This window comes from Fusarium fujikuroi, chromosome FFUJ_chr03 (genome assembly GCF_900079805.1).
Source record: "Fusarium fujikuroi IMI 58289 draft genome, chromosome FFUJ_chr03".
Classification (NCBI taxonomy): Eukaryota; Fungi; Ascomycota; class Sordariomycetes; order Hypocreales; family Nectriaceae; genus Fusarium; species Fusarium fujikuroi.
Window position 1 is genome coordinate 2,738,856 of NC_036624.1, and position 10,427 is coordinate 2,749,282.

At 49.3% G+C, this 10,427-nt stretch overlaps 7 protein-coding genes; 4 read left to right on the plus strand and 3 right to left on the minus strand.

The window, feature by feature from the left end:
• Positions 1-303: 303 nt before the first annotated feature.
• FFUJ_02957 (uncharacterized protein) lies at positions 304-1,164 on the minus strand (the record flags this gene model as incomplete). XM_023574748.1 has 2 exons in its annotated part: positions 304-672; positions 712-1,164. The coding sequence occupies 2 exons, from the start codon at positions 1,162-1,164 to the stop codon at positions 304-306; spliced, it is 822 nt and encodes a 273-aa protein (XP_023428046.1).
• Positions 1,165-1,568: 404 nt separating this feature from the next.
• FFUJ_02958 (related to NADH2 dehydrogenase (ubiquinone) complex I 13K-A chain precursor) lies at positions 1,569-2,173 on the plus strand (the record flags this gene model as incomplete). XM_023574749.1 has 3 exons in its annotated part: positions 1,569-1,832; positions 1,889-2,056; positions 2,111-2,173. The coding sequence occupies 3 exons, from the start codon at positions 1,569-1,571 to the stop codon at positions 2,171-2,173; spliced, it is 495 nt and encodes a 164-aa protein (XP_023428047.1).
• A 716-nt stretch (positions 2,174-2,889) lies between these two features.
• FFUJ_02959 (uncharacterized protein) lies at positions 2,890-3,491 on the plus strand (the record flags this gene model as incomplete). XM_023574751.1 has 4 exons in its annotated part: positions 2,890-3,055; positions 3,112-3,202; positions 3,252-3,339; positions 3,396-3,491. The coding sequence occupies 4 exons, from the start codon at positions 2,890-2,892 to the stop codon at positions 3,489-3,491; spliced, it is 441 nt and encodes a 146-aa protein (XP_023428048.1).
• Positions 3,492-3,642: 151 nt separating this feature from the next.
• On the minus strand, positions 3,643-4,487 carry FFUJ_02960 (probable mRNA cleavage factor I subunit; the record flags this gene model as incomplete). XM_023574752.1 has 2 exons in its annotated part: positions 3,643-3,899; positions 3,950-4,487. The coding sequence occupies 2 exons, from the start codon at positions 4,485-4,487 to the stop codon at positions 3,643-3,645; spliced, it is 795 nt and encodes a 264-aa protein (XP_023428049.1).
• A 1,934-nt stretch (positions 4,488-6,421) lies between these two features.
• FFUJ_02961 (uncharacterized protein) lies at positions 6,422-8,245 on the plus strand (the record flags this gene model as incomplete). Its single annotated transcript, XM_023574753.1, has 1 exon — positions 6,422-8,245. The coding sequence occupies one exon, from the start codon at positions 6,422-6,424 to the stop codon at positions 8,243-8,245; it is 1,824 nt and encodes a 607-aa protein (XP_023428050.1).
• A 542-nt stretch (positions 8,246-8,787) lies between these two features.
• Positions 8,788-9,177, plus strand: FFUJ_02962 (related to cytochrome-c oxidase assembly protein; the record flags this gene model as incomplete). XM_023574754.1 has 2 exons in its annotated part: positions 8,788-8,817; positions 8,929-9,177. The coding sequence occupies 2 exons, from the start codon at positions 8,788-8,790 to the stop codon at positions 9,175-9,177; spliced, it is 279 nt and encodes a 92-aa protein (XP_023428051.1).
• A 173-nt stretch (positions 9,178-9,350) lies between these two features.
• FFUJ_02963 (related to M.leprae yfcA protein) lies at positions 9,351-10,353 on the minus strand (the record flags this gene model as incomplete). XM_023574755.1 has 3 exons in its annotated part: positions 9,351-9,964; positions 10,019-10,081; positions 10,137-10,353. 3 exons carry the CDS (start codon positions 10,351-10,353, stop codon positions 9,351-9,353), a joined length of 894 nt encoding a protein of 297 aa, XP_023428750.1.
• Between the last annotated feature and the right edge of the window lie 74 nt (positions 10,354-10,427).

Genomic DNA, 10,427 nt, shown 5'->3' on the forward strand with positions numbered 1-10,427 from the left:
ATGATTATGGCCTTCCTGTCTTTGCTCAGGGGATGCACTTTAGTACCCATGAAGCTGCTGTCTAACAGTCGTCATCAAAGGAGTTTGCTCCAGCAACTGTATTTTCCCACTTCCTTCACTTCTTAACCCTGTTTGCTTGCCCCCATTTCGCCTGGCCCTGGTATGTAATGATGCGGAAAAGGGAGAATAGGTAGAGATTTCCTGTATATACCAAGGAGCTCCAGACTTGGGCCAGAGATAATGCAGAGTGTCAAATCCGCAGATGACATCAACTCAAGACATCCCTATGGATTTTGTATGGTTCTAATCATATATGTGTGCCATTTGACCCCTCTTAGGACAGCCGACAGCTTTGTGACCAGTCTGGTGGCACTTGTAGCAGGTCATGGCTTTTCCAGCAGGGGAGAACTGGCTTCCTCCTGAGGAAATACCACCACCGGAGGATATTGATGTTGGCTTGCTGAGCTTCACCTCTTTTTTCTTTCTCTTATCCCGGAATTCTTTGGCTTTGGCACTCTCTGCAGTTGGCCTTGACCGGGAACGCGAGCGTGAACGGCTTGGGCTATCACTGGATGGCTTCCGCTTTTGTCCATGCGCTGGCGTATTTGTGTCGTCTGAGTCCTCATATTCACTATCGCTGTCGTTGTCTGATGTCTTCTGGGATTCTTGTTTCTGTCACGGTCAGTCAGCAGTCTTGGTCCTATCTATCACGGCATAAGGTAGTGATCGACATGCCTGGTTCGCCGCCTTCTTGAAGCTATTTGTTGAAGTACGCCCGTTTCTCGGCACGTCCTCATTATCGCCTGAGTCGTTAGACGAATCCATATCACCATACCCAACATACACGACATTGAGAGGTGCTTTGGTCTGACTTGCAGCTTTCAACCCAGCAAATGGGTTGTCAAGGACCCAATGGGTGTCGGCCCCAACATGCTTCTCCAGGGCCTCTTGTCGTTTGGTTTCTTGTGCATCGAGAGCAGCCTTAATTGCAGCCTGGTCAATGTTCAGATCAAGGCGACCCGCCGCTGGGGAATGTCCAGTCTTCCTTTTCTTGGATGAATGTGTTTCTGAATCCGGGGACGAATTTTCTGAAGCTACTGCCCGTTGCATAAACTTCATAGTAAGAAGTCTCGAAGAGACTGCTCGTGGTGTTTCGGGCGCCATGATGAACGTTCGTGTCAATGATTATTATCTTTGCGAAGACGCTTCGTTATAATTCGAGTGGGAAAAGCTCCGGTGGCGCAAACACGTAGAGAGGCTATAGCTACAGGGCAGAAAACGAGCCTGTATATTAGGTTAATTCATGAAGACCAATTTACAAAATCTTGCAGTAATTCGATTACAAGAGGGCAAAAAGGATCGTGTTTATCGCAAAACACAATGTTCCTAGGTACCAAGGCGCATTACCTCCGTCTAGACGGGAAGAACAAAAATATTTCGGTCATGGATAAACCATTGGTCCGGGGCTATCATCAACTGCCAAGTTCAATGCCTCATGTCTACGAGAAGATCATCCAGTGCCGACACTGACGACTCGATCCGCACACTGGGAAATCGACGAATTTACAATGGCCACATCTCAATTGAGAGCAATTGGCGCCTTTGCGCGTGGTGCACGCCTCTCCCGGCGCGCCTTCACCACCTCCGCTCGGCAATTCGATACTGCTGTCTCTACCAAGACTAACGAGACTGCCCCCGCCCCGGTCAACGAGAACAAGCCCGTCGAGATCAATCAAGCTCCCAATCGTGTCGATGTCTGGTCCCGTAGCCAGAGACCACGTTCTCAGGCCATGACCGGCCCCCGATTCGAGCAGACCGACTTCGATCTCCAGGTACAACCGAGGCGAGGGAGCTAGGATGGAATATCAAATCACTAACCGTGTTATAGCCTCAACCCAAAGCCGCCATTGAGATGATTCACAAGCAACCCGTTACATGGACGCACGAGCGCATTGTTGCCTGCAATGGCGGCGGTGGCCCTGAGGGTCATCCCAGAGTCTTCATCAACACCGACAAGCCCGAGATTGCTGTTTGTGGCTACTGCGGCCTACCTTTCGTACGACACACCGCTAGCGATTTGTGCTTTTTCAATACTCATGCTATATTTTAGGCCCACGAACACCACCGAACCCACCTCGAATCCCTCCCAGAAACTTCTTACCCTCTGTCATAATCAGCATCGAACGATAGGACCGGAGAGGGAGGGTTGCTATCTGGATTGCTACTAAGACATGTGCTAGAGGCAAAAATGGTCCGTGTATTGTGTTGTTTCTGAACGGAGAACTCAAACTTCTGTATATACTCCGCGAATACAATAAGAACAAACCCGACAGCTTTCCTAGTGTGGTCTTCATGTCTATCTGCCCTGATGACATATTAAAATCACCATCGATTCAGCATGTTCTTAAGAACTATCATAAACATTCACTGAAGCGTTCGGATACGGAATCATGCTGCCGTATCACATTATGAAAATGAATGTGATGCTTGCCTGCCTCCGGCGATAGGTAGAGTGAGCGCAAGGGAAATAAGTACGGATAGTACCTAGAGGGGAATTATAAATGATGCGCTGTGATTGGCTAAAGAGGAGCTTGATATAAGGTAAACGGATAGAAAGAGACCCATAGGTAGAGTCCAACTCTGGCCCCACTATGACGGTTATTTGCTTTCAGGCACGATTCATTCTAATAAGCCATGCCTCAACTTCAAACATCACGCCTCAATTCTGCAACGACACCAGTGCTTCTCTGTTTACTACTTGTAATCTCTCTGTTCCCCGGTCTGTTTCACTATCTCTGGACACTGCCTTTTAGCCTCGTTGGATTATCAGGACCCCCTCAACCCCGCTCAACTGCCCGTCCAGTGATAGACCATTCGACAGCAACAACCATGAGCTTTTTTCAGAAGCAATTCACCCTTCCTGCCAAGTCACGGGGTTCATACCTCATAACTGACCAGGTTGTGTCTTCACTTCCCGAAATTCGGGATTACAAGATTGGCCTTCTGAACCTTTTCGTTCAACACACGAGCTGTGCTTTGAGCTTGAACGAGAACTGTGAGCTGAATTATTCGGGCCTGGAGAGCTCTTGATGCTGATATGAGAATGCCAAGGGGACTCTGATGTTCGGGAGGATATGAGCGATGCTCTTGACAGAATCGCGCCAGCTGAAGGACCCAAGGGGGAGGCTCTATACCGTCATGAGTGAGTGCTTTGCGTATAAGTCGCAAGAAGACACATTGACACCCGATAGTGCGGAGGGCCCAGACGACATGCCTGCCCACATCAAGTCTGCACTCATTGGGGCGAGCGTTACTATTCCTATTAAGGATGGAAAGCTTGTAAGTGCCAGCCAATCTTTGGTCCGGACATAAGTGACTGATATCGCCATACCTAGGCTACAGGAACTTGGCAGGGAATCTGGTACCTCGAGTTCCGTGCCGCTCGCCACCAGAGACGGGTCGTCGCAACTATCCAGGGGGAAAAGGTTTGAGTGAGATGCACGGAAAAGTGGGACTTAGATGTATAGAAAACAGGGAGAAGAGAGGAAACCTATACTTGAGCTTTTACACATCCTTCCTCTACGGGCAAACAACCATAAACGCCGAACACCATCGCCGTGTCTCCGCGGTCCTATAGGGGGATCAGCTTGTTCCATTCTCCTCCTTCATGTCCGTATCATCGCCTGCCAATACTTTTGTGTATGGAACATAGCCCTCTGGCGCGGCAGACCCTGGTGTGGCAGCGACGACATTGCCATTCTCGTCCACGAACTCAAAGTTGTATCGACTGAGAAGATGCGGAATTGCAGAAAGCTGTGGACCGTATCGCGCAGTGTTGTCGTAGAGCTCGAATAGAGGAACGGCCAGAAGCTTCATGTTCTTGGGAACGCTTAGAACCTCTACAGGAAGAATGAGTATCTAGTTTCTCAATAATGATCGGTTTACCTACTTTGTTTGGGCAATTGAATAAAGTAGAGCTTTTTGCACTCCTTTGGCCTCGTCACATGCGCCGGGATAAAAGGATACATGAATGTTTCGAAGTTAGGCCTCCACCACTGAGCAAGACAGTCGCCCACTTGCCAGTCACCAGCTTCTTCACCCTCTCCCAAGCGGCCGACGGGCGCCAGCCTCTCGTCCAGCCGCGACTTGAAGCCTTGAATCTCATCGTCTTCGGGGCGTAGGTAGTCTCCGGGGAGCTTGAAAAAGGCATTGGCGATTTGCAGCATCAGAATATGTGGGTGGTTGTGCTCGTGGCAGACGAGAATGCCTTCGCAAGTGCGGCGCATCCCATGTTCCGCGTAGTGTTCCTCGAGTCTCTTGAGACGAGCGATGACTGATGGGTCCTCTTCAGGCTGGGTTTCCTTGACCCCAAACGTGTAGTTCGACAGTGGGTAGAGCGTCACCTTTTCAGGCTGGTTACCATTGAAGGACAGGGGAATGGCGGGCGGCTGTCCTGACTGAAGCGCATCGGGGGTTATTGTTGACATGACTGCTATTCGGGCGCTGTTAAGGGATAATTTTTATATAGTCAGGTATCTCGAAGTTGTTCAAGGTACCTTATTATGCTGTCGTCGAGTCGAATGCAGTATTGGCTACCGGAGTATCTAGGTTGGTACCCGAGAAACTGCGGAGAGCTCAGGTCAGTCAGTGCTTCTAGAGCTCCAGGATTATTTACAGCAGAATATGTCCCAAGTCCCTAAACGAGAAGGCGGTGTAGCGCCACCAGACAATAAGGCACCTCAGTGTTTGCGATGGATGACAACCAATAAATCGTATTTGAGTGGCTCATAATCCGCTGTTAGTCAGGTATGGCTCATGCGAAGCAATGAGTGTACGAACTTATCAGGATATTATCCCAACTGAGTTTATACTACCTTAGTACTTATGCATTGGTGACTGTGTGGCGCAGAAAGGTGGTATTTCAAGCGAGTTGATGATCTGAATTCGTTGTGACAAGCTTGTTATGTACCTCCATACAATTACAATCAGCTCCTAGGACATACACCAGGCTCAAGAGTAGCAAAATTGACATGGCCAGCAATGTAAATGTATATGTATGTTGATTTGAAAAGTAAAGTACATCTCGAAATGTTCAGTAAACATGTTTGAAGATTAAGCAGTCGTTTGATGTACCGAGGACAAGACGCTTGTAACAACCCCGAATGGGACCTAAGTTCACTGTGCGATGACCTCAGAGCACCATTTTCTCATGTCTTGCCAAACCTTCACCGCTATACTTGCAATGGGCATCTTGCTCAGTAAGATCTAGACTCAAGAGTTGTATCGAGGCTACCTGGAGTCATGGCTCTGAAGAACGTTGTATTTCCGCTGAACCTGCCTTCTCAGGTAATGAAAGCAAGGATTCTTGGCGCTACCCTGAAGATGGCTCTATGATGCAACTGTATGAGATTTCTAGAAGATGGTGCTGTATAACAAAGGTCCCGATTTGGATTCGATCGATCTTTTCACGGGAGAATTCTCATAATATATAGCAGGACGAAACAGATAACTGCTGCTGATAGCTGGAGAGGTACCCGCGCTAACTGTTACCAAGGTGCAAGTCATGGATGGATGTTTGGATAACGGAGTCAACCGGCGGGGTTTCTTTTCTTTCTAGCATACCTACTACCCAATCGAACTGGCTGAATGCTTCCAGTGGAGAGCAAGGGGAAAGGTACATAGTAAGTACCTACCTAGGTAAGTATGTTATGTAGAAAAGTGATCGTCGCAATAAGTGTCCGGAACCGGCCAGTCAGGACAAAGAATTGTTGTTTGGCTGAGCTATAACCTTAGATCAGAGCTGACCAAGTCAGAGAAGATCAACCAGTTCGTCCATAGAGTAAAACATATAAGTAGTAGTCAATTGGCGAATTGCAGCCGGACCGGTACATAGCAATCAAACCATTCACTCATCCAATGTCGTATCTATCCATCCATTCCTTCGATTCATCATGCTCTATCCGAGCTGTCAAAATATTGGAGACGTAAGGCAAGTATGGAAGGCATAGTTAGTACCTAGGTTCGGAGTACCGATTGATCGAGGCCCATTGTATGTCAAGTTTTAGAATGGTCTAGCCAGACTTAGAACCAGGGCCGCTGTTAGGCGTACCAATGTTCGCACTATCATCCCCCCAAACCTCGATTTGTGCTTGGTCTGCCCACGGCCTCGTCGCCGTCAAAATCAAAAATCCCCATTCTAACATTGATTTACTTATCTCCCGCCCTTACAACTCACAATCCCGCAAAATCCTTCACGTGCCGTCACTCATAAAAATCCCCTTCTCTGGCAAAGTAAACATCTTTCCCGAGCTTGCTGCGTCATGCGCATACCGAGACATCCCTCTTTGTCTAGTTTTAGCTCGCCTGGAGGAACCTGTTAAATCTCAAGGCACTACGAGTACTGTAGGTATACGAGTAGACTATGGATGAGGCAAGCCTTGTCAATAGCCTCTCTCAGAGGCTCTCGGAGCTCGAGCACAAGGTTCACACCTTTCGCCACGAGGTGGCAGCTGATTTCCTGCGCTACTACCACGATCTGCTCCGAGACGCACAACCCGACATCGCTTCCAATGTTGCCCAGTCCATAACCCAGTCATTACCCAAATACCCAGACCTCAGCTCAGTTCTCACAAGTCTGAATCTGGTCCTTAATAAAGCTGGAGCTGACTCACAAACTCTCCCACTTGAGTCGACTCAACGCCACTTTTCCCCGCCGGCCACTGTCGCTACCTCCGGATCGGGAGCCGCAGAGCCTCCAGGCAGCCCCCGCGATCGACATCACGAATTGCTCTTTTACCTTCCCCTGTTAGAGGGCTCTCCTCCAAGACCGCTTGCCTCTCCTCCCCTCACAAATAACCACACTCCCCCGCTCGACATGTTGTTGCCTGACCCGAGCATCCAGGTAGACGAGAAGCAAGACTCAGCCATTGAGACAGGAAGGAAACCCGATAACGGCACTGACCAACTGCAGAACGCCTTGCCAGTAGTGCCTCATTCGCCTGGACGGCCAGGTCATGTTCGCCGCTCAACCAATGATACTGTCTCGTCGTGCCATTCGGATCGGAGCGAATCGAAAACACCACGGAGCGCCCTGCGACGGTCTTCGAGTAGTTCCAAACCCTCTCAGAGTCCTAGGCGTGTGCGCTTCGATGTCATGGGAGCAGAGGTCTTACCTACAGCGTCACCACAATCTACCGATTCCATAATTCCCTCCGCGGCCTCTGCCGCAGCCGCCGACCAGCCTCGCGCTGGATCTATGCTTGACGATGACCTGGAGGACCTACCACCGCCCCGAAAGATTTCATCTTCAGAAGCGCTGAGAGCACTATCTAGGGCGCCGTTGGAGGAAGGAGTGTGGACCGAGGTTAATTCAAATCCAGATCAAAGGGCCGGTGAAGAGGACAAGAAATATGCTAGCATTTCTGAATCTCTGTCAGAAGAACGAGCCAGCCCTGTTATTATTGCACCAGAACCGCCATCGTCACGCCCTGTTCCCGAATCTGTTCGAATCGAACGCACGTTGGGGAGCGTGAGTGAGGACCCAGATGAGGATCAGGATTCATCCGATGACGACTTTCTCTCAATGGCGAAACCTAGGTCTTTTACCAATAAGAAAGCGCCTGCATCGCCATCTTTGAACAGAATCCCGGAGGAGAGTCAGATCAGTGGCCATGATGCAAGCCAACCCTCACCTACTAAAGCTCCAAGTTCTGGTGCTCACGACGAAGTGGGAGTCGTCGACGAAGACTTGGATGAGGAAGACGAGCTGTTTCATTTTGAGGAAGGCGGCGGCTTATCTCCGCCGCCAAAGCCCAAATCGAAATCAACACCTCTTGCGGTCGAGGAGGATATCGAAGTTGACTTACCGGATGTACCGGAGACTGAGCAATCTCTATACGCAACTTCGCCGGCAGTACACATAACCAAGAGGCCTGGCTCCGGGCCGACGACACCAATCGCGGCACGATTTCAAGCTGGCTCCGTGGGATCATACAAAGGACGGCCAGTAGTCATGCCTGTCGTTCGTAATCCCGAAGTACATGCTCAAGCTGCCTCGTTAGGGCATTTCAATACGTTTGTTGGGGGATTGGACGGACGCAGCGGCATGGATGAAGCAGATCTAAGCAGCTTCCGCGCCAGCGTCGCCAATACCGGCGGCTTTTCTGGCACACCGCGCAGTTTCACGGAACGCCTGATGATGGAAGAAGCTCAAAAGGCAAGGGCTGGTGGTCCGAGGTTAAGCTAAGAATACATTGTACCACAAGGAGTTTGGGGATCTTATTCATACGTCAAGGCCTTGGGCCCGGAATTCTGGATAGCTCGTTGTTGGCGTTGAACATATTGCGACAAGGAGTTTACATATTTTTACAGATATACACGTGCAGGTGGTGGGTTGTGGATTAAGGATGATATACGATTAGAAAACGTGATATGTACCTCTTCGTTGAGGAAATGGTTGGCCAAGGCATTCGAGAAGACGGCAAAATCTCATGGGAATACCGTAATATAAATCTCTAGTTTCTCTCTGTACAGGTAGGTAGGTAGTTTTGGTATCATGATGCCTCAAGAAATATCGTGCATCAGCTCACATGGAAAGCCACTCACCAATCATCCCGTCGTGATCTGATTTTCATAGCGGGGCACCTACTAAGTGGTTTCTAACGCTCTACCGGGGGTATGTAGCTAGAAAGCATCATTCCGTCATCCTATGCAAGACAAAATAATTTGCCTCCATTCTCAGCATCAACTCAATTGCCTAGCAAGGTGCCAAAGAAAACGACATTCAAAATGGGTGGCCTTAACCTAGAGGTATTCAAGGTATGTTTATATTGTGTCTCTAGAGCATATGTAGTTTTATATATTTCGAAGTGGCCCTGTTCGAAGATGATGACGAGATGCGAACAAGACACTGACATTGGATGCCCACAGTTCGGCACGTATGTCATGTTCCCCATCGGAATCATGTTCTACTTTGGCACCAACCTCGATAACCGCTTTGCCGTACCTGGCTTTTGGCCCAAGCCCGAAGAGTGCAACAAGATCCCCAAGGACCGAGACGAGATCAAAGCCGAGTATGACCGCATCGTGGCGCGACAAAAGCTCCGACAGGCCAAAAAGCTTGAAGAGGAACGCAAAAGAGCAGCACAGCAGCCCGAGAATGACCAGTCCGATTCGTGAAGCCCAGCGAATCTGATTCAAGCATGTACATTATCAGCCAGAGGGTTCGGCAACGGCAGCATTAACGATGTACTCATGGCGTTTGGAAAGCATTGGAAATATTTCCCCTCTGTTGGTTTGGGCAAGATACAACATCTTACAAAATTGTTACAAACTCGTCGATGTTCTATGTTTTATACATCCAGGTTTCTTTCAACCTTGTCCCACTCTTCATCTCCTACAGCTCCCTGACGTACATTGGCATAAATGGCTCTGACCTCGGGATACTCCCTGAGTCCGTTGAAGAGCATGTCGAGAGCATCGGCTTGATCTGTGGTGTCAATGCTGACTGTCGTGTCCTCATTCGGTGCCCAGACAATGTCTGCGTCGAGAATCTCAAGCTCAAACTTCTTGGACAGGGCCTCTGTGATGGCTGTCAACGTGTTTGGCTGGGTCCAAGCCAAGAAGTCACCCTCTGGCAGTTCCTCGACATCTTCCAATCCCTCGAGCTCAATCGCCTCGTCCAGAACATCTGAGAGTGACGGCCCGCACTCCTTGGCTTTGAAAATGGCTCTACCACGTCTTGTAAAGTAGAAGGTTGTTGACCCAACCACTCCGCCGGCCTTCTTCACCACGAGGCGTAGGTCATGAAGAGTCCGAGTCTTGTTGTCTGTCTCAGCATCGATGACCATCGCGATATCAGGGGGCATGAGAACCTCCAGAGACATAGACTCGAGCTGCGCGCCCGTGGCTGAACGACCTTGACCTCGTGCAATTGCACCCTCGATCAAGTTCTTTGGTATACTCGCTAACACCAAGAGTCAGACATAACTCCAGACGAAAAACTACTGTGCAAATATACCTTTTGTCGCAGCGTTTATTGCAGTGGCCAGCTGAGGGTTGAATTTGACATCATCTCCATACACTATCGAACATTAGAAAAACCTTCTGGCCGTGAACACGCACACACTGATGCCTACTTCTTGAATACATAGCAATCGTCTTAGTGAAATTAGATCTCTCAGTCATCTTCTTCTTATCGGTTACAGCTTTGATGTGTTTTGTCTTGGACCACTTGTTGTGACCAGCCAATTGAGCTGGTGTCGTCACGAAAGATCGTTGACACTGATGACAGATTGAGCTGGCGATTGACTTTGGTGCCTTTATCAGCGGACTCAGGCACTTTCGTGTCGCCATAATTAGCGGGAGAGCCACACCGAGACGCAACCCTCGAGTCTCAGAATCTGTCAACAGAGAAAGTATTCGGGTTT